Source organism: Microtus ochrogaster, chromosome 8 (genome assembly GCF_000317375.1).
Source record: "Microtus ochrogaster isolate Prairie Vole_2 chromosome 8, MicOch1.0, whole genome shotgun sequence".
Taxonomy (NCBI): Eukaryota; Metazoa; Chordata; class Mammalia; order Rodentia; family Cricetidae; genus Microtus; species Microtus ochrogaster.
The window spans coordinates 27573468-27595547 of NC_022015.1; the positions used below are offsets into that span (position 1 = coordinate 27573468).

The 22080-nt window shown below is 46.0% G+C and overlaps 1 protein-coding gene across 2 annotated transcripts in view; it reads left to right on the forward strand.

Moving 5' to 3' along the window:
* Positions 1-22080, forward strand: part of Dock1 (dedicator of cytokinesis 1) — a 503376-nt gene that overhangs the window by 131739 nt on the left and 349557 nt on the right. For both annotated transcript variants that reach the window (XM_013347890.2, XM_005351416.3), the window contains exon 23: positions 2317-2425. In XM_013347890.2, coding sequence (XP_013203344.1) covers positions 2317-2425 — 109 coding nt within the window. The remainder of the gene's footprint in view (positions 1-2316; positions 2426-22080) is intronic.

Below are 22080 nucleotides of genomic sequence, written 5' to 3' on the forward strand. Positions count from 1 at the left end.
AAAGACTAGCGTTGCATTGGGTAACACCTATTCTTGTTTTTTGTTTTTGTTTTTGTTTTTTTTTTTTTTTTGAGATTAGTGAGTTCTGTTTGAAAGTTGGACTACACATATGTAAGACTGTGGAAGCTCCATACTGTATGTTTATCTTCCTGAGATGGCTCATCCCATCTTCTAGGCTGAGCCTCTTGGTCTTGTTGGAGGCTATGCTTGGGCCTCACTGTGCTGTAAGCCTGGTCATTTCTGTTGCTGTGGTAAAAATACTCCAACAAAAGACAACTTAGGGGAGAAAAACTTTGTTTTTCAATTCTAGGTCACAGTCTTATCATTTCTGAGAAGTCAAGGCAGGCTTAGCCATAGTCAAGAACAAAGAGACAAATACACCTTGTTTACTGTCAGCTAGCTTAGCTTTGTCTTATCCAATACTGTTTAGGAGCTCAGGCTGGGGAATGGTGACACCCACAGTGGGCTAGGTCTTCTCATCTCATACCAACTGATCCAGGTAGCCCTGCGTAGACATGCCCACGGGCCAAACTGGTGTAGGTATTTTCTTATTAAAACTGTCTTTTCAGATGATCCTAGGTTGGTTTTTAAAACTAGCAAAAGACTGCATTTTAGGCTTGGTCAGTTTGGGCGCTTTGTTTCATGAGTTTAAGGTGAGCCATGTGCCTTGTATTCCTGGTGAGCACAGTCTACATTTCATTTCCCAAGGTTTTCCAGTCTTCCCACTCAAGAACCTACTGTGTTTTGTTTTGTTTTTTATTGTATTTTATTTGTTGTGTTTTTGGAAGTCCCTTTCCTTGATTTTTGAAACCCAAGTTATTTCTTCTGTAGACGGTTATCAGCTCCACTCAGCTTTCTAGAAGTATCTCTTCTAGTGTTTAGTCTCTCATACCATGCAGCACCAGGAACTGGCAAGTGTCCTGAGGTGACAAAAAGTTACAACTTATTTATAAAAAATGGCATGTCTCAACATTCATGGAACCAACGTACAAGATCCTCACTGTTCATTTAAAACATAAGTGAAATTTCCTGGCTTCCATCGCCTTTTAAGTGACTGCACTTGTGTAGTGAGTGCCATTACTAAAAATAATTTTGAATTTACCATTATAATGTCATTTTCAAATCGTTACAGGATATGGTTATGTTTAGATAATTAGGTCCCTTATGTTAGTTCTATAACATCATGACACCTCCCAGGTTATTTGCATCAGCACCCGCCTTGGTTTCTCTACCACCTGTGAACGGAAGTTCATGACTCTATAATTTTAATTGTTCAGTACATCATTCAGTCAAACCTCTGTTTGGAAACCTTTATTTACAAAACAGGTGCACTAGGTTGCAATTTCCCACTTTATACAGAATTTCTTGCTTTGGAATGGAACTCATTTAAATGTAAGATTACCCCTGGGGTAATTAATTATCACCGAGTTTATGAAATTTTCTATTGTGTACAAGTTTCAGGTGTGGTATATTTTTAATTAGGCAGGAAACTCGTTTACATTAATAAAACATCTGAGTTGCTACATTTTAAAATGTAAATGCCACTCGCAGTAACTGCTAATAAATAATTTATAGATGGGACTTCTTTACGATGAGCACCATACATCAGCATCCGCGGAGCTGCCATATAGGAGCCTTATTGTCCATGTAAAAGGCGGAACTGAAGATCTTGCCGGTTTTCTGGTCCCCGTTGTCTCTCAAATGGATGCACTGATGCAGGGCCATTTCTCAACATAATTTCGAATTTACTGATATAATGTCACTTTTATTTTCAAATGCCCATGAGCTTGTCACATGTAGACAATTAACTCTCCTTCTGTTAGCTATGTAACATTAGGATTTAGGAATACTAGCATAAGGCTTAAAGAAGCAGCTCTACAATAGAGCACTTGTCTGGAACGCGTGAGGCCTGGGCTCCATCCACAGTTCCCTACATCAAATAATTAATGAATAATTGAAAGCGGGCACGAAGCATGTCAAGTGAGAATGTGTTTTTCTTTTAAAACTAAATTGGTCCATCATATCCCCTTCCTTTTCTTCCTTCTGTCTCCTTCTTTCCATACTTCCCTTTGTATAGTTTATGTCTGTTTTGTTTTGTGAAGTGTGTCAGGTTACCGGAAACCTATATTGTAACTCCATAGTTGCATACCTCAGTAGTTGTGAATCAGTTCACATTCCCCTTTGGTTGGATGCTGGAGATGGCACCTCATCCTCCCAAAGGTCCCCCATCAGCTAGCTGCCTTCCTTACTGTGGGTACAGGGGGCAGGGCAGGAGCGTCTCCTCAGGTCCCCCACGGTTTCGTGTGTTTCTTGCAGGCTGTATGAGAACAAAGGGGAGGCTGACTTCGTGGAGTCCTTAGTGCAGCTGTTCCGGTCCATCAACGACATGATGAGCAGCCTATCAGAGCTCACAGTCAGGGTGAAGGTAGGTGCCATCACGCTCACTCGACCAGGCTCAGGCGGCTTCCCCCTGGGCTGACGGACTCTGACTCATGAGTGGAGTCTTGGTCTGTGTGCAGTAAGCGCTCATCTCCTTTCTCCCCAGGTGACTGAACTATTGCTTATCTCTTTGCTCTGTTCCAGAGGAGTTCTGAATGTACTTTATATAAATAGCGGGAAGTTTATTAAAGTCAATTTAACAGCCAACTTGTCAGGGCATCTGGCACCTGAGACTGTGGGAGGGATGCTGAGGTGGATGGAGCTTTAGTCAGACCTCAGGCTGTGAACAGGGGGTGATTCCATTGTTCCTTTTCTCCTTCTTGTCTCCCATTTCTTTTTGTATGTGTTTGCATATGTACAGATGCACATGTAAGGTGTGTGTGTGTGTGTGTGTGTGTGTGTGTGTGTGTGTGTATGTGTGTGCGCGCGCGCATATGGAGGCCAGAATTTGACCTTGGTGGTCATTCCTCAAGTATCTTCCACCTTGTTTTTGTTTGTTTGTTTTTATTATTATTATTTTTTTTTATATGAGGTTTCACTGACTGGCCCGGTATTTACTATGTGGACCAGGCTGTCCTTGAACTTTCAGAGGCTTACCTGCCTTTGGCTCCCAGGTTTTAGGATTAAAGGCATTATGTCAAGCCCACTTTTTGTTTTTGAGACAAGGTCTATCACTGAACTTGGAGCTTGATAAGTAGGCTATCCCGGTTGACCAGTTAGCTTCATGGATCATCCTTTCTGCGCCTGCTCATCTCTGAGATACTAAGTTTGCATCACTGTGCATAGCTTATATCTGTATCCTGACACAAACTCAGCACTTCTTGTCTTGCATAAAGGTGCCTCTAATCATTGAGCCATCTTGCTGGTCCCCCTGGTTTTAATTTTGTTTATAAAATGAGTTTTGTGGGATTGAGTTCATGTCTTTATGCTTGCGAGCAAGCACTTGAGTGGCTGAGCTGTCTCCTTAGCCCCTCTTCACCCATTTAGTTATGATCTCCTTTTATTGTTCTGTTGTCCTTGGGAAGAAGGCTTGGGATTCCTCTAGGATTTACTGGCATGGAAACATCCCAGAGATGGGGTGTAGAGAGGCCCCGGGGAGCAGTCCCAGGCTCCTGCACCCTTGGGCATCTCTGCTGTGTGGACATTTATGGGCTGATTTATGACCGAATAAGCTGTGCAGTGTGGAGTTTGCTGCCTGCAATAATCCCAGCAAGGAACAAAAGTAAACCTTCTGAGTGAGTCCTTGTTGCTTGACTCTCCATGCCGAAGCTGCATCTGCTCTTCCTTTGTGTCCTTTGAGTGGATAAATTCAAATGAGTTCTTTGTCATTCTTGCGTTCAGAGTGCTTTGGACGAGTCCTCTCCCGGCTTTGCCGTGCTGTCTATGATGAGGATACACGTGTTCAGAATGGTTCCTCGTCACAGTCACCAAGGTGACTCTTCCGGTCAAGCAAGAGTAAAGTTGTGACTTCCCTTCTGCCTCCAAGGTGCTTTCTGGGCAAGCCTTGTGATCCCTTGCCCAGTTTTGACATGAATTTGCCCCAAATTGGTGATCTATGAGGAAAGCTGTGTCCTACATAAAAGTTTTAGGTTAGTTGTTTTGACAATGTGATATTGCCCAAGGCTGTCTTCACCTTCCAGGGTTAAAATTAGCTTTCCACCAATATATTTTACAGAGGAATGCCATGGCATTTGAGGGAAACAGACACACATTGGGCAAGAATAGATAAAAACAGTTTCAGAAAACTTTTGAGACCAGAAGTAATTTTAGTTGGCTAAATATATTCTTACGTGATTAAGTTTGATTGGGCTTGACTGGTGTCTGCCTGCTGCTGTGGAAGTCAAGTCATTTGTCAGTGGATCCCGGAAAACTTTCCCTCCGGTGGGTGTTTTATTGTAAGACACGGATGAATTCAGGGATGTTCATGCTTGCTGCAGGCCTTCCATCTGCAAGCTGGAAGCCGAGTTTCTTCATTCACTGATAATTTGGGATTGTGTAATCTCGCCACATTTGCTCTTTAAACACTGCTGAATTAAGGGGCCTGGCTCACATACTATTTTTACTCTTTCTGTTTTGTCATGTTGGAACGGAAACAGCATCATGCGGTATCTTAGGTTGAGAAAGTGTTTCTCTTACTGGGGCGTTTTTGAGGATTAAGTAATGTTTCCCAAAGGGCTGCCGGTGGTAGCTGCTTCCATTTGCTGGTGTTGTGGTGCAGGTCATGTGCGTGTTTTCATGGTGCGCATGCCTGGAAGCGTGTGTATGTGTGTGCGGTGTCACTGTATGTCGATATGTAATAAACCGATGTGTGTGTGTGCATCTATGTGGGGTGTGGGTGTTGTGTATGTCTGTGTTTCAATACACATGTGAATATATATGAGTAGGCACGTATGTTTTGCTGTAAGAGTGTGTGAATCGTGGTGTGTGTTTATTTCTCTGTGTGCATTCATTTTTAGTGCCTTTGCTGTATCTATGAAGCTGGAAATGGTTCATGAAAAATGCCAACCCTGTTCCACATGATGTACTCGGGCGTTTCCTATCCTCTTCCAGTCTCCTTTAGTCTATTCGAGACTAACGTTTTGAGTAGTAAAATTGCTCGCTGGGAGGCTCTGTGTTTCAGCAAGGGCTAATGGATCTCAGCCTGCATTCTTTGGGGCTCTTTCCCAGCTTTCCTGTATAGAATAGTATGAATATATTACCATTGTTCTCTGCACTTTCTCCGCTGTCTGTAGAGCCTCAGGCTCCTGCCAGTTGGGTATGTGGCCGGGACTGGAGTGAAGACTAATTGAATTTGAGGCTCCTGCCCTGAGAATGTACACAGGCATGTGAGAGTCTTTCTCCTTCCAGGGACTGTCCTTAGGGAGAAGCCCTCCTCTGTGTCCCCTTTGTCACCCTCTCCTGGTGCGATTTCCATCTGGCCTTCCTAAAAGGAGCTGCGTTGGAATGGTGCCGTTCTGTAATCAGTTGAACTGGAGTGGCTGCGCGGGTTTTGCCCTCCAAGAGATATGTTGCTGAAAGAATCCTTTTGGCCTTGCGTCTTATGTCAGATTCTTCCGCATGGGAAACTTTTACTGCTGTTTGTCTATCTCCTTCTAAGCTGGCATCTCAAGTTCTGTACTGCTTCTCACAAATTTTAAGGTTTATATATAGTTTTATTTTCTCCAGGAAGAAAAAAAAACATGTCTGAATGTGTGTGGAGCGATGACAGCTAGCAGCCAGCTGTGGCCGTTTCCACACGAGAGGTCAGGCTTCGCAGAGCTCTGACCTGCCCAGTGCTTCACGCGTGGTGACAGCAGTGCCCCTTCACACCTTCCCGCCCAGGCGCCTTCATCCTACAGTGGTGTGCCTTTCCTCGGCACGTGGAACGATCCCACGCAGACACAGATGTGCATGACTCACATGTGTACAGTGTTGTACCTGAGACATTGCTTCTAGGACTCCACATGAAACCCGAGATGCTCAGATCCCTTAGAAGAATGAAGTAGCATTTGCAAATAACCTTTGTCCTTCCTTGTCTATAGTCTTTTATTATTATTATTATTATTATTATTATTATTATTAACTTAATGTTTTAAGAAGAGGAAAGATTTCTTTGGCCTCATTGCTTGACAGCGCTCAGTTTACATCAAACCTTCTGTTTGTATAGCTTATGTTACCTAATTCAGTATAAATGCCATGTGAACGGTGGTCCTGAATAGGGGAATGATGAGAGGGAAATCTGTATATTTTTAGTTCAGATACATTTCCTCACATCTGGTTTTGGTCGGTGCTTTGTTAAAACCCTCTGATGTAGAACTGAAAAGTGGGCAGGGCTGACAACATGCAACATATGTGCTATGTGTTTCTTTTTATATGAAGACTGTTAGGACTTTAATAGCTTCATCATGGATATGCAATATAACCAATACTTTTCTGTCTTCTCCCAGCTCCTCCCCCCATGTGTGCGCACACGTATGTGATTGCATGCACTTGTGAGGAGGACAGAAGCATAGGTACCCCTTAGAGCTAAGAGTTATAGGTAGTTGTGTGAGACACTTGACTTGGGTGCTGGGAACTTGAGTCCCCTGTAAATTCAGTATTCCTCCTTGACCACTGAACCATCTTTCTAGCCTGACCCACCAATGTTTTCCACCAGCACATCGTTACCACCTGCTGGTTGCGTTGCAGCTCATTTATTCCACTTCCTCTTTCAGAATGCCCTTTTCATTTTCATAAGCAACTCTTTAGGACCTCGGCCAGCCATCTCTAGTCCTGCTAGAAGCCCAGTATCATCTGGTCTGCTCCGCGCCTGCAGTTTCCTAAGGTCTCACTGTCCTCCTGTAACTGTCCTTTGTGCTGGCAGGACTTGTCTCTCACCTGACACGTCTGTGCTTTCCATCTGCCTGATGCTGTTACATCAGATGGCTGCGACTTGGTTTCCTGTGAGCCTAACCCTGGCCTTGCTTCTACTTCATCCCCAGTGGCATCGAGTCAGGGGCGGTCCACTTAGTCTCTCAGCTCTTACTTATGTCATCTTTGTTCCTCTGGTTATTGGCTGTGCTGGGGGAGGAGGAGATTGTTGTGCCGAGGATGTCAGCCAGCGAGGGACCAGACTGTTGTAGACCAGCACGCAGCTTAAGAAAGTCATGTGTTTGCCCAAAGCAAACGACGTCCTCTTTCTTTCCTTTGTTTTCTTCCCTTTGAGGTTGGTAGGGGTCAGCTGTGTGGCAGCGGGCAGTGCAGAGCTGCATGGACATGGACCCACAGGCCTCTCATATTTCTCAGGTACAGGATGTGATGCTCCTCATGGGGACTTTCCGGGTCATGTCACCGCATCAGGAAAAACACTTATATAGGAACAGCTGAGTCTGGCAGCCCAGGAGCAGCCAGCCGTGATGACAGGATGAGAATTAGCCACAGGCCAGGCCTTCTAGAGAGTAGTGCTGACAAGATGCCAGAGTCCAGAAGGTGAAAGACCTAGTTAACATGGAGGTTGTATTAATTTCCCGCGATCACACACACACAAAAAAAATCTCCTTCAGATGCTGTGACTTGAAACAGCATCAATCCATTCTCTCATAGGCCTGTGGATTGGAAGCCTGGCATCAAAGCACCAGCAGGTTGCTTCCTTCTGTGTCGTCTGGGACAGAATCTGGTAGTCCTCAGCCAGCCTTGGCCCATAGACACATCCATCTGGCTCTAGTCTGCGTTTTCTCATGGGGGTTCTGCTTGTGTGTGTGCATCCTGTGTCCTTTCTTGTCTTCGGTCATGTGGTACCAGTGCCTGCTCTCCTAAAGCCTGACCCCATACCCATTTAATTTTGTCAGACAAGACACTGTTTCTTGTCAGACTTTACTCACAAGTCCTTGGGACTTGCATGTGTCCTTTTGATGCAGTCACTTTAATCCACAGCAGCCGTCCGCAGGAATGTGAGCGGCTCCTAGGACAGTGGAAAACACTTGAGAGACTATGGCGAGACTATGGCTTTGGGCTGGGTACCCGTGGTTCTCCTGACACATTGCCTGTGTAGCAGAACCTTCTCAGATTAGTGTAGACACAAGAGGCCGGGTGAACACAGATTCCAGTCCTAAGTCTGAGGAGATCCTGGCCCAGCTCTCCGGTGACCCTGATGGCCCTGATCTTGCCGGCTCTGTAAGTTGAAAGAAGCCAGGCTAATGCTGCCTTCCAGTGATCGTGGGCACTAGTAGGGGGGCGGGGAATACTGGGGTCCGAGCTGGTGCATCCTTTCCTGCTGCCTTCACCTGTGCTGACTGCCTTCCACTTCCCAGCTTTGATTTGACAGGCATGGGGAGACCCTTTCCAGTAAAGCCATGTGACGTGTCAGTAAAAACTCAACAGCAGAAAAGAAGGTGGCAGGCACAGTATCTTGTGTCCTTCTGGCAAGCGTCCTTTGGTTTAGGATGCTCCCAAGTTCATTACTGTAAATCTCTGTTCTGTGCATCTTCAGAGCTGCCTTCCACGGTCTAGACCAGAAGAGAACGCAGCAGACAGGGCAACCTGGGCCTCTGCTTTCTGCTTAGCTGATTCTCTACCGAACTACAAAGCATTAGCAAGGTTAATCTGGAGCCTCTTGCCAGGTGCACTTCTTTCTTGGTCCCACCTATGCTGCATGCAAGACATTGCTGCAGCAGCCAGTTTTGCAGATGTGCAACAGTAACAGCAGAGACCTGCTGTTCCACCCTCCTTAAGCAAGCCTGCTTTCGCACGGGTCTCCTTCCAGCCTGTGTGAGATGCTTTCTTGCATAAACCCAGTCACCTTTCCTTGCTAGAGTAGCCATAATTATAGCCGTAATCACTGTGCACCAGTCTGGGGCATGTGTCTGAGCTGATGTGCGTTCATTTGCTCAATCCAATGATTTCTCATTAAATTAATTTTCCTGTTGTCGAATGCAAGGGCTTTGCTTTCGGAATCTTAAGCCTAGAGTAAGCGATTTCATTAGTAGATGGTGGGGACAGAGTCATCTTTTCCTTTAACCTGTGACTGATTTCTCCCCCGCTGATCACCGTGACCCGGCTTGTGTTAGAGGCAAGCGTTTGAGCTGGATCCACAGAATTCTGGCCACTTTAACCACCCCACCTACGCTGCCTTTTGTCTGAAGCTCGCTGGGAAGTAGACACTCCTTTGATTTTGAGGCTTCTGCTCAGGAGCCCATGATTTCCAATCGCTTCCATCATGGCCTTCAGGACTCGCTGGCGTTCCTCCCACATTTAATACTGGCTTGCATCCCGCCTCCTGCCAACCATGTCATTTAGCTCCTTTGTTCTTCCTCCATTATGGCCAGGATTCCTTCAGTGTCTCTGAGTACCAGCAGGCCATACAGACAAGCTTATGCTTAGCAAACCATCATTCACTTGTTCAGCTGTTTCAAATGTTTATTTGGGAGTTAAAGAGGTGGCTCAATGGGTACAAGATTTCTGCTGTGTGCCTGACATGGTGCTAGGCCGGGACAGGAATACATTCTGATCTGGTTTCCAGGGCTGCATTTGAGTGACAGGGATGAACCCATTACCCACCCAGAGTCACACAGCAGGAGATTCTATCCAACTTCACACTTGTTTTCACTTTACGACTTGTAGTAAATTATTTTACGACTTGTAGTAATTTATTTTAAGAAAAAGATAAGGTTTGAAATGATGGGTGGTGTCAGGGGATGGACAGACTTTGGAGGACTCTGGAAGAGTGAAAGAAACTATGGGTTGGAGAAATTGAGGTGGAGACAAGCAGCTGCCTGAGGGGGCATCAGTCGCCTTCACAAAGGAGATTTATCCATTCATCTGGTGTGTTCCTGGTGCACCAAGGAAGCTGAGGTAGAATATTTGCAGGTTTGAGAACACACCCAGGAAAACAGTAAGACCTTTTTTCAGGACAAAAAGAGCAGAAGGCCTTGGAAAATTGTTCAGAGTTTGATGGTTTCCTAGTCATGTGTGAGGCCCTCTTTAACCTCCCCCCATATCAGAAGAAAAAAAAAACAAAAGAAAACAAATAAATAAGAAAACTCACCAAGCATAGAAAGGAAATGAGAAGATCAAGTCAGAGCTACAGTCAAGCCTAGTTTGGGCTGCATAGTGAGACCCTGTGTAACCCCACCCCCCAAATAAACAAATGATCCATTGGTTATGACTGGCTTGAATCAATAGTGAAGAATGGAGATCCCCAGGATCATGGAGGACTAGGCTGGCATATATGTCCTGCTCTAGTTTGGTCACCACTGACTTTTCTAAGGGTTATCTTCATGCTGTCTGCAGAAAAGGACACAGAGGCTGAGAGAGGAATCGAAGAAATAAAACAGGGCTTTCCACCCCAGTCCTGATGACATTTGGAGATGGTGACATTTCCCTTGTCCACTATAGGCACTTAGCAGCCTTGCTGGCCCATGCCCAGGGACCATCTCTGTCACAATCTCTTAGATGTTATGTATGTTCCCTGGGTTGGTGTTGCCCAGGTAAGACTTCATGAACTGCAAGGCTGGTGATGGAGTTTGAGAAGGAGATTAAGGTACTTAGTCTTATACGTAGGTCATGGTGGATCTGTGGTGGAAGGTGGGAGGAGATAAGGGGACCAGTGTCATGTCCTCTTCCAACCATGGGTATAGTTAAAGATGCAGAAGATGCAGTGAAGACTGCAGAACTTCTGGACATCTTGGATGGCTGGTCCTTGGAACTTTACTTATTGAGCCACAGTGTTGCCAAGGTTGGACCACTCTGGAATGAGGATTCTGTGCTTGGCTCAGGGTAGCATGCCGGTCTGTGCATATACCTGCCTCTGTCTTGCATGCTGTCTTCGTATTGACTCTTGCCACCTGTAATACAGTACAGTCTTTTGTTGTTGTTGAGGATTTAATTGTTACTGTTCTTTATGTATCCGTGCATGGTCAAGGGCATCTGTGAGTGTGGTGCCTGTGGAGGCAAGAAGAGGGCACAGGATCCTCGGAGCTGGTGTTTCTGATCTACATGGGTACTGGCAACCTTAGTTGGGTCTTCTTCAAGAGCAGCAAGTGCTCTTAACTACTGAGCCATCTCCCCAGTCCCAACACAGGATTATTTTTAAGGATTAGTTTCTCTCTCTCTCTCTCTCTCTCTCTCTCTCTCTCTCTCTCTCTCTCTTTCTTTTTTTTTTTTTTTTAACATTTGGGTTTGCATCTCATGCCTGCTCCTTGTCTGGTATCCTTTTAGCGTGTGTTGATGGTGGCTAGCTGTCAGAGTTCCTGCTGTAATATGGTCATCATCGGATGCCTGGTTATATAATAAGCTGGAGAAGTACCAGATTTCAACTCCCACGTGGTTTAGAAGAATTTATCTTTTTTTTGTTGTTGTTGTTGCTGTTGCTGCCTTGATTGGCTGTGCAGTGTGAAATAATCCCAATCCCTTCTATGTGTGCAGCCTCTGAGTGGCCAAAGCCTTCTGATGTGTGTTATCTCTCAGGATCCACCAGTACTTCTATAGTGACTGTGCAAAAATCATTATGGAACAGGCTTCTAAAGTGAGGGAAGAAGAAAGGAATTGGTGTGTGTGTGTGTGTGTGTGTGTCTGTGTGTATGTGTGCTGTAAGAGCAGGATTGAGGATAGAAGCAGTTCTAACCTCACAGCTACTGACTCTTGCCTGGGATCTTATATGCATAGGTCTCTTGGGATGCTAGATCACAGAAAGGTGATGTAATGCACAAGTCTTAGGCTTGCTCAGGTCTCCTGGGATGCTAGATCACAGGGAAATAATGGGACACACAGGTCCCAGGGATGCTCAGGCCTCCTGGGATGCTAGATCACAGGGAGACGATGGGATGCTCAGGTTCCAGGGATACACAGATCACAGGGAGATGATAGGATGCACACCCCAGGGATGCTCAGGTCTCCTGGGATGCTAGATCACAGGGAGATGAGGGGATGCACATGTTCTAGGGATCTGCAGGTCTTCTGGGATGCTAGACCACATGGAGATGATGGGATGCACAGGTTTCCTGGGATGCAGGTCACAGGGAGATGCTATGGTGGATACAGACCTGACTAGCAGAGCTGAAGTTTCCAGTCCTAAGAGAGCTGATATGTCACTCAGAGAAGCACATTCAACAATGCAGTCCCTCTAGGTATTGATCAACTGTATGTGTATTTATGCTTCTAGGGTATGGAGACATATTTTGATTGTTCACTCAACATATCTTAACCAAGATCTAAATAAAAGAAAAACATTGTGTGTATAGATCAGATACCACTAATATGCCAATTTTAGATTCAGTGCAGCTCTAATCATTACTTTAGGGTTACAGTGTCATTATTGACAGCATGGTTCTGAAATTTATATGAGAAAGAAAAAGATCAGAATACCTGATAGGATGTTCTGCAAGGAGAAAAGCTCTGGGCGACTGACTTGAGCCAAGTGTCACAGTAAAGCTACTGTAATCTCATTGCTCAGACTGAACTCAGATTTACTGCAGAAAGCTGGATGGATACGTGTTGCTTCAGATAGCTGGGATCCCAGGGTCTTAGGCCCGAGTATGTCTGTGGTTAAAAGTTACACCTCTCCTTGGTGCAGCAGCTGCCTCTCCACTTGGGTGAGAAGTGGCTAGCAGTGGGCAGAAGGTTCCATTCTTCGTCTTATTTAAGGATCCTGATGGTCATACAGTGATTGTGCCTTTAAGAGAATGTCAGTCCTTATAAAGAACCTCTTTCTGGGCTGGGGAGATGGCTCGGGATGTGTACTAGCCCAGATTTGTGTCCCCAGGACCCATGTGAAAAAAGCTGGGAGTGCACAGTTGTCGTGCTGGTACGGAGAGCTAGAGCCAGAAAAATCTCTGGGCCTCACTGGTCAGCCAGCCTTGCCTACTTGATGAATTTCCAGGCAACTGAAGATGAGAGACCTTGTCTCAAAAAAATAGAGAGGATTAATGGTGCGTGATGTGTGATACCCAGGGTTGTCCTCTGGGCACCATATACTCACATACAAGTACAGATGCAGACTTGTATGCCTTCACACCCCTAGAACTCTGGAGCCTCTTTCTGTAGTTGCTGTTGGGGTGATGGTGGGGTGTGTTGTCCGGGGAAAGAAGAGACCACGAGGCTGAACCAGAAATAATGGAGGGAGTGAAGAGGGGACAGATTTGGGGATAGGCCAGTGCAGCTGAAAGCATTGCAAACCTGTGACTTGGTGAGATGGGTTCTGCAGCTGGTTTGGTCTGACTGCTGGGCTAATGCAAAGGGTCATTAAAGCCTCCGCCGAGGCCTGGTTCTCACCCAGCATGCCAGTTAGCCCGTGTGCCGAGACTCCTACACCTTCCCAGGTAGAGTTTATATTGTGGTAGAATAGTGTGAGGAAGTGAGGGGAAAGACACATTTGATCTGTGAGCTTCAGATACTCATGGGCTCCGTTGGAGTGGGCATTTATATAATAATAAGATGTCTTACAGTGTGGTGATCGAGTAAGCCATCTTTGTCTGTGCAGCGCTGAGGCTACACGCAAGGTTCAGCTGCATTTCTGCACTGCTCAAAGTGTTATGCCTGTGAGTCAGAAAGTGAGAAGTCAAGTCCTGGAGGCTTTTAGGTATTTACTCAGGGGTACAGGGGTCCCAGATGGGAGGACCAGACCCCAATTTCCCCGTTCTTCACTGTGTTGCTTTTTCCATGAGATCACTCCAATCCGGTTTTAAATGACTGTGCCGGATTTATTCAGAATTTGAGCCACTCAGCATCACCCCACTGATGAGAAGATCAGCTGTGTGATTCTCTGTGAACTGTGGACATGACACCTTAATAATTTAAGGAGAATGATTTTTTCCCTTGGGAAATCCTAGACACTCGGTATGGTGCGTCGGATTAGGAGAGAGGCAGACACAGAGTGGGCGGGGCTGTAAAAGAAAGGTCTCATTAAAACAAAACAGACCTTCTTACTTGTACACCCTTTCAATTTATCCATGCATTCTTAGAGATTCTCTACGTGTGTGTGTGTGTGTGTGTGTGTGTGTGTGTGTGTGTGTGTGTAGGTAGGTGGGTAGGTATAGGTCAACGGCCACAATTCTGTGCATTTCTCACATACCATCCACTTTGTTTTTTGACCAGGGTTTCTCTATAGCCTGGGACGTATCAAGTACGCTGACTGAATGGCCAGTGAGCCCCAGGGGTGCACCGGTCTCTAGGTCCCCAGTGCTGACATTACAAGAGTGGGTCATTCAGCCTATGAGCACAAATGTAGAAATAGGAGCGGCAGGCTGCGTCCCGGCACCCGGCCGCCCACATGGCTAGCTCTACCCGAAATAATTACATGGACACTGTGTTCATTTAATCACCGCTTGGCCCTTTAGCTCTAGCCCTTACTGGCTAATTCTGATATCCCGATCAACCCATCTCTAATAATCTGTGAGCACCGGTCTTAGTGAGCACCGGTCTTACCGGGAGTGTATCTTCCCAGGAGCGGGGAGCATGACGTCTCTCTGAGGCATCTGCTCCCGAGAGCAGAGCTGTGGAGTCTGACCTCACTTCCTCTTCCTCCCAGCATTCTGCTCTGTTTACTCCTCCCTCCTGTTTTAACCTATCAGGGCAAGCAGCTTCTTTATTTAATTAACCAATGACCTTCCTCCATCACACAAAAGTGACTGAACCAGCGCCCAGCTGTTCACCCCTTTTAAAAGGCCTCTTCTATCTCTGGAAATGGTTAAGCAAGGGCAGCATTCCATATCATTTGATTGGGTACAACCACAGTATAAGCAGCTTTTAAGAGGGAGCTTTTCTTACAATTGTGAGAAATACTCATTTTGTCCTCCAACCTTTTCCATGGTTACCCATGAAGATCAAAGGCTGAGATACTGTGTGTTAGTCAGTTTTCCATCATGGGCTTATGTTGGCTGATGGTTTCTGAGGCTCACGGCTGGAATGGGTTGACCCCGTTCCTTTGGATCTGTGCCATGTCACCTGCCCCTGTCATGACTGGTTGCCTCACTACAGGCATGGGTTCCACAATACCTTAGATCCTTTTGCTGGTTTACACCTCTTCAAGGCTCCACTTCCTCCCTACCTCCCTGGTGTGGTTCACTGAGGAACAAGCTTTTAACTACGTGGACCCTTGGGGCACATTTACAACCCAAAGCGTAGTGTATCTGAGGAAGTCAGTGGGCACTGGTTCCTTTTATTGCTTTCCTTGTAAATAATTCATATTAAAGTGGAGAGAGATAGTATTTCGGTTTCCCAGGCCTGTCCTCATGTGATAACTTCCTAGGTTGGCTGTGGTTCTCTACCCAGATGCTTCTCCTCCTTTGGTGAACTGCATACCCACCCCTTTGGCAGGTCTCTGCTAGTTTTCATGGCTTGCCTTGTCCCTCTTACTTCCTGTTTCCGTTTTTGCTATGTCCATTAGTGGGACTCAGGAACACACCCATCAGTTCCCCGTATCTGATTATCTTACTGAAATTCTCCCTTGGAGTTTTTCAGTCTGTGGGTGTCCAGCCCTTCCCTTGCATGCTGTACCTCTAGGTGTGCTGTGGGTAGCAGAGGGCTCTGGGTGAATGTGGGTTGGGGATGGGTAGGCTTTGTGTTTCAATGTCATCAGCGGATGTATTATGGATTCTCAGCCCCAACCCAGATGGCAGGAAAGACTCTGTGCCTTGGTTACCTCCTGAGGATTGGGGAATAATAAAGTGCTGTCGAATACACAAGCCCACGTGCGAGTCAGAGGTTGCGGCCAGCCTCTTGGGTAGGATCGTTTATGAATGAGGCTTAGATGAGCCCAGTGCAAACACATGGTCCTAGCTCATCTCTTCTCTGCTTCCCCACACTGTGTTGGGGGACCTTGCCTTGTGGATAGGTAATATCTTGTTTTTACCACAGAGAAACTCCGAAGTTGGATTAGATTAGTGTCTAACGAATAGCGGATGAAAAGAGAAATCCTTAAACAGCAATTGTCGCTGAAAACCAGAATGCTGAGCAAAGATACGTTAAGAAAGCGCAAAGAATATAAGGAAACCTTGGACTTCAAGGTCAAAGGCAGGATGTGTGGGTTGCATCTCTACCACATTCTAGTTTCTGCCACTATACTTAGCTCCTCCAAAATATTTTTCCCTACTACCCTCTGAAGCATTTATCTAATTATTCTTTATCAATAAAAACTCAGTAGTCAGATATTGTGGTAAGAACCTGAAGGATCAGAGAAGTGGAGCAGAAGCCACCAGTGACTTCCTCTCTCTTATTCTTTAATCTCAAAAGGGCCAATACCCTTTCTAAAACCCACCTTACTACTTCCTATGCCTCTCCATCTGTTCTCAGGCCTCCAAAACCGCTGTGGTTAATTTTGGTCAGCTAGTAGTTAGCTCAGCCCTCTGATTTAAAGCAGACTGTATTGGCAGTCTCGGCGGTGTCAGAGTGAACAGAATATCCCACAGCATCCCTCTTTTCCTCTCCCACCCCACGGTGGATCAGTCTGATGAGCCTGCGCCATCATGCCAGTGTTCATTTCCACACCTCATTTGCCCACCGCTATAGAGTCAGCCTCCCCTCTTACCCCAGGGCTTGGCCTTCCTCTTTCCTACATGGTGGGTTCTCCTCTAAATGTTCCTTTTTGGAAGTAGACTGTATGAATGCCTCCAGAGCTTTCCTCCTACTCTTGTGCCTGGCTGAAGTTACATTTCAGTCTACAGACCTCCATGGGTAAAGGCAGGCAGAGGCTGGAGCCTGTGTTTCAACACGGTTAGGGCTATACTCTCAGGGGCATGGCCATTAGATGGTTCTTAAATGAGACAGTCGTGGGGCTGGAGAGATGGTTCAGTAGCTGAGAAGGCTTGCTGCTCTTGCGGACAATCTAGGCTTGACTCCCAGCACCCACTGGCTCACAGTTGTCTATAACTCCAGTTCCAGAGGATGCTGATGTTGACACCCTCTTCTGGCCTCCATAGGTACCAGGCACACACCATATATACACACACACACACACACACACACACACACACACACACACACACACGAATATATCCATACACAAATATCCATACACATAAACAAAAACAATTAATACATTTCTAAGAAAAGAAGGGAAGCCATGATAGCTTCACTGTGTGCAGGCTTGACTGACTTGGTGGTCGTTCTTTAAGTAAGCCTTCCATTCTGTTTCCGACATTGGCCTCTCCCTGGCTGCTTATGTAATGGCTAGCATTTTAATGTATGCCTACTTTTAACATGTGGCCAGACATAATGTGCCCTGGATTACTTTCCTTTATAGTCTATTAAGTGCTCATTTGGTGCCAACTCTGTCCTCGTACTGGCCAGAGGCCGAAAGTAACAGACAGTGAAAGATGGACTGCCCTGTCTTCAGGAGAGGAAGCCAGGCGTTTGACCCCCAGGGCACGTAACAGGTGAGGTGGTATGTCATTGCATCATTATCTGTCAGGAAGAGAGACAATGGGCCAGACGGGTCCAGAGTGCAGACGGGCCTGACGCCCCCATCAAGGGCTTGGTTACAAAAGCTCACACTATTGGCTCCGAGCTTTGAGGCTGGGAATTGAGATGGTCTACTATTTCAAAGTAGAGATGGACAGGAAGATGGGGGAGGAAGGAGAAGGAGAAAGTGATGGTGTGGGCACCTCGTTTATAGGGTACAGGGATCCTGCCTGCAATAAAATGTAGGATTGGAGATAATGCATGTGGAAGGCCCCCCATCCTGCACTGCGGTCCGATGCTGAGAAGGGGGAGAAGGGGATAATATGTGCTCTGATGATCCGATGGTCGTACGTGGGAGCCCCCAGCTAACATACTGAAAACTGATATATAAGTTTATTTTTTAATTACACTTTTAGAAAAGGTTAAGATTTCCCATGGTGGAGATAGGGGGATGGGATTGGGGGTGTCTCAGCATGAAAATTATATGAGATCTTGAAAATTTTATCTTATAGACTTCATTATTAGTTCTTTTATTTTTACCATGGGATAACTTTCTTCATTTATATATTTAAATAAAATATGTCTTTAATTGAAAAAGCATTTTCCTGGAACCTTGCCTGTCCCCTTTTAGAGTTTTGTGGCTTTTCCTGGGAGCCTTTTTGTAGGGTGCATATCTCTCATTCCCCACTGGACCACTGATGTCCCATCCCGGGATCTGCTTTGGGAGTTTGTGGAGTGATCTGTTCCCCATTCAAGTTTCCTCTACCAGCTAGAAAGCAGAAATGGCCTCCTTGGTATCAAATGCACTTGTAGAAAATGTGCTCATTTTCCAATGTGTTGGTTGTCTTGGATGGAGGACACAGCATGTCACATCCCGCCATCAGGCTCTGGACATCAAAGCTGCCCTTCACTCCCTGGACGCACAGCTTCTAAGCTGGTCCATGCTTCTTACTGAGCCACCTCTGGACCTTCTTTGTTGCTGGTTCTGTGGTAGGTGCAGTAAGCATTTGTTGAAAGAATGTTGGGCAGGTACTTTCCTCCCCAGGACATGGTCTGTAAGGTGAGGGAAGCTGTGTTTGGGGGCTGTGAGGAATGAGACAGAACCCTGTGAATAGTAATGAGTTTTAGGGTTGTGTTTGATTCCTGGGCCTGCTGTGGACTGGCATTGCATGAGATTCCTTTTCAGCCTTTTGCTCGCAGTTTTTCTATACTTAAGGACAACATATTGCCAGTGACACGAAACTGCTTTTAGATTCCACAGTCTAATGACCTGTCTTGATATTTAATACATTCAATCCTTTTGAAGTAATCCCTCAATCAAAAAAAAAAAAGAGAGAGAAACAGATGAATCTTAAATTGAGGTGTAATTTCTAGGCCCTGAAACACACAGCTCTGAAGAGGCCAGCTCAATCGGCTTTGAGAAATGCTTTTGCCATGAGTCCAGACCCCACCAGAGTAGAGGACATCTCTGTTGCTGGCAGCTGTGTGTCTGCTGTGCCCACTGTAGGTGAAGTGGCATTTCTTTATATTTTCTCAGAATTGAAGGCCCTAAGTTCCGTTGGCACCAGCAGTGCTGCTTCCTGTGGAAGTAAGCTGTGTACGCTACTGAATTTTCTTGTTTCTGTTTGTAAAACACCAGAAAATATTTAAACTGTGTTCCGAGGTTCCATCTGCTGCACTTACTCCTTGTGACATGCTAGAAACAAAGGGGTCACCTCTAAGGTCACTTTTGAGCATCAGAAGAAACCCTGCAAGGTCATCAAGGGACACAGTGCCATCCTTCACTTGCATTGGGAGCTAATTTCTCATAAGTATACATAGAATCAAATCTTTTAAATTACGTGTTTGTGGGCTTGTGTGTGTGTGTGTATGTGTGAGTGCACACTCGCATGTGCACATGCACATTCCCTAGAACTAGAGCTGTAGGTAATTGTGAGCTGCCATGTGGGTGCTGGGAACTGAACTTGGGTCCTTAGCAAGAGCATTTCTAGCTGTTGCTCCATCTCTCCATAGAGACCCCATAGAGACTGATTCTTTATTTTTCTTTTTGAAACCTGTGAAGCCTGCAATCAGGAATTGCCCTTTGGAAGTGTTATTCTTTGTATTTTAAAGGAACAGTCGCTCCCAAATTAGCATTCCAGGTTGTGTAATATTTAACATCTTTTCTCTGCTCAGTTTTTAAAAGCTATGTTAAGTTCAGTAGAGCAGTCTCATTTACACACTCCACTTATTCATAATTTGAGATAATTAATGTAGTGGTTGAGCTGCCATTCACCTCTTCCAGCTTCAGAAAGCAGGGCTCTGCCAGTCAACTGTGTATCCTAAGCAGATTAAGTTACTCTTGGCATGCTTACACCTCCTAAGGGGAAGAGATCTTTTCACACTCTGCAGGGGATCAGAGTCCTTCTTGACTCTCACTTCACCAGATGGCCAACAAGGGCTTCAGAAATAGTGAGCTAAGGTCCTCTCGAGCTCAGAAAGCCTGAGATCTTGCCAGTATCGTGCTAAGCTGGGGCGTTCATTTCCTTTAAAAGCTCCTATGAAATAGCATTTCTCTTGGAAATCGGTTGTTCTTCTCGTCTTTCACCAAAGCCTTCCCCCACCCCACAGGGGTCCCGGGGTCTGATTGATGTTGGCTTTTGTGCTACAATAGCTATTTCATAGCCAGTGTCCCTGAGGGGTTCTTCACTGCAGCTGCTTTACCTGGAGCTATTGGGGTGGGGGAGGGATCCCCATTTAAGGGGACTTTTCTGGCATTTCAGACTCAGGGTGCTGCTCATAGCTTGAACATGCCCTGAGGTAGCAGACCCTAAGAGTGAACTTCAATTTCTGTATCACAGCTTACCCTGAGTCTGGTCCTAACCGGCCTGGGTTGAATGTGAGGCTGTTCAGAATCAGGGCCATTTATTCTGTGCTTGAGTTTGGACTTTCCTTTTCAATAATTTAGTATTTAAAAAATGACACCTTTGGTCTTTTGTTCTTTACCAGGGAAGGGTCCAGGGAACCAGCCTGCAATTTGCCTCTCTGCTCTCTGCCCTTCTAGTGTGTACTCATTAGCTTGCGATTGTTTCTCTAACCTTCTCCCAGCCTGGTGTGATCTCACAGGCCACCTTTTGTGACCCTCCAAGGTAGTTAAATGAGGTTTCGCTTTCTCTATGAATTAAATATGTCATGTGGATTTGAAATGTTCCTAAACTCGCTGTGCTATATTCTGGCAAAAATAAATACTATTTTCAGAGTTTCAGCCCTATTGATCAAAACCCATGTCTCTTTTTCTTAGGCTAGGAAATGGTTTTATCAGGCAAACAGTGGTTAGTCCATGCTCCCCTTTTGGTAGAAGAACCACTGCTGGCAGTTTTGCAGTCATGGTCCTTAAGGCAGAGGAAATGATGTGTTGTTACATGACTTCTAACCTAGAGGAGCAGCATGCTGCTTTTGTCTTCCCTGTGCCTTTCTGTCTCTTTCCTCACAGCCTCTGGGACTATAGAACAGAAGTAGCCAAGATGGAGTATGGAATGGGGGACATCCCAGGCAATCTCTGAGTTCTCCTGCCCTGCCTTGGACTAACTGACCTAACAGCCTCTTATGAACCCCTTTGAAAATCCCCTTCCTGGGAGACTGCTTACGTTTGGAAACAGCAGCAGTGTTGTCTGCAGTGTCGGAAGCACTTTGGGAATGTGAGCATACTGCAGTCTTCATTCTGATCAAGAGTCAATGGTGCTTAGCTGTGTGCTGCCTCCTCCTGGGAAGAGGAGGGGCAGGACCCTCCCCTGAGTGAAGCACCATGCTGGCTGTAAAGGATGGTCTGAGTGAGTGCTGTCTATGCCTGGAGCAAAGAGACACTTCCCTGGGAGAAGTGGCAGAGTGTCTGGCAAGAGTGGAAGGAGCTAGAACCTTCCCCTTGGCCTGTGTTCCCCGTCTGTTACCCTCCTTGATCTGCTCCCTGTAGTCCTCCCTCCCTCCCTCCCTCCCTACCTCCCTCCCTCCCTCATCCTGTGCTCCCGTCTCAGCAAGGGCCTGGTTGCTTGTTTCCCCTTACTGTGCTTTACCAGTCTGAGCCTTCGCATTCACACATCGGGGACCCTAGAACTCCGGTCCCCTCATCTGTCCCAGTTGACCTGCTTACCAGTCTGTCAGCCTTTCCTACCTAGCACAGAATTCCCTTGTTGCTATCTATTGGTCCTAAAATACTGTCCTTCATGCCAAGTCCCTCATTCCCAGAGTCCTCAGCAAGGAACTCTTCCAGTAAACCATACAGAGTAGATGTGTTGGGGCTGTCATTTGAATGTCACTTTGTATGTCCGAGCTCTTGGCCATTGAGCCACTTTGGCTGGTTGTAAAAATGTATCACCCACCATGAACATCTAAACGAGGGGTCAGAAGATGACTCTGGTATTGTCCCTCCCGTGGCATCCATGAAATGTTAGATGGGATAATGTCACATTCCAGGTCACTTCCTGGCTGGCTCCTTACATACTTCATCTTTGGGAGCCTTGGTGACAGTGGCACTGGAGTTGTTAGCACTAACAAGCTAGACTCAGCCACTCATCTTCAGTGGGCTAATTAAAAGGGATAAACCATAGCGAACAGCAGAAAAAGGAGATTTATTAAATGTGGCCACACTGGGAGGAGGAACAAAGAGACCCAGCACAAGTACAGCTTTGACAATGCCGTTTAAACTGAATAGATGGCAAGGGGTGTGCAGAACTAAGCAGTCCTGGTCAAGGTGTGATCCTGCCCATTGTATAGTCTCTGCTGTCAAGTGGTCTGCCAAGTCGTCACAACTGTGTG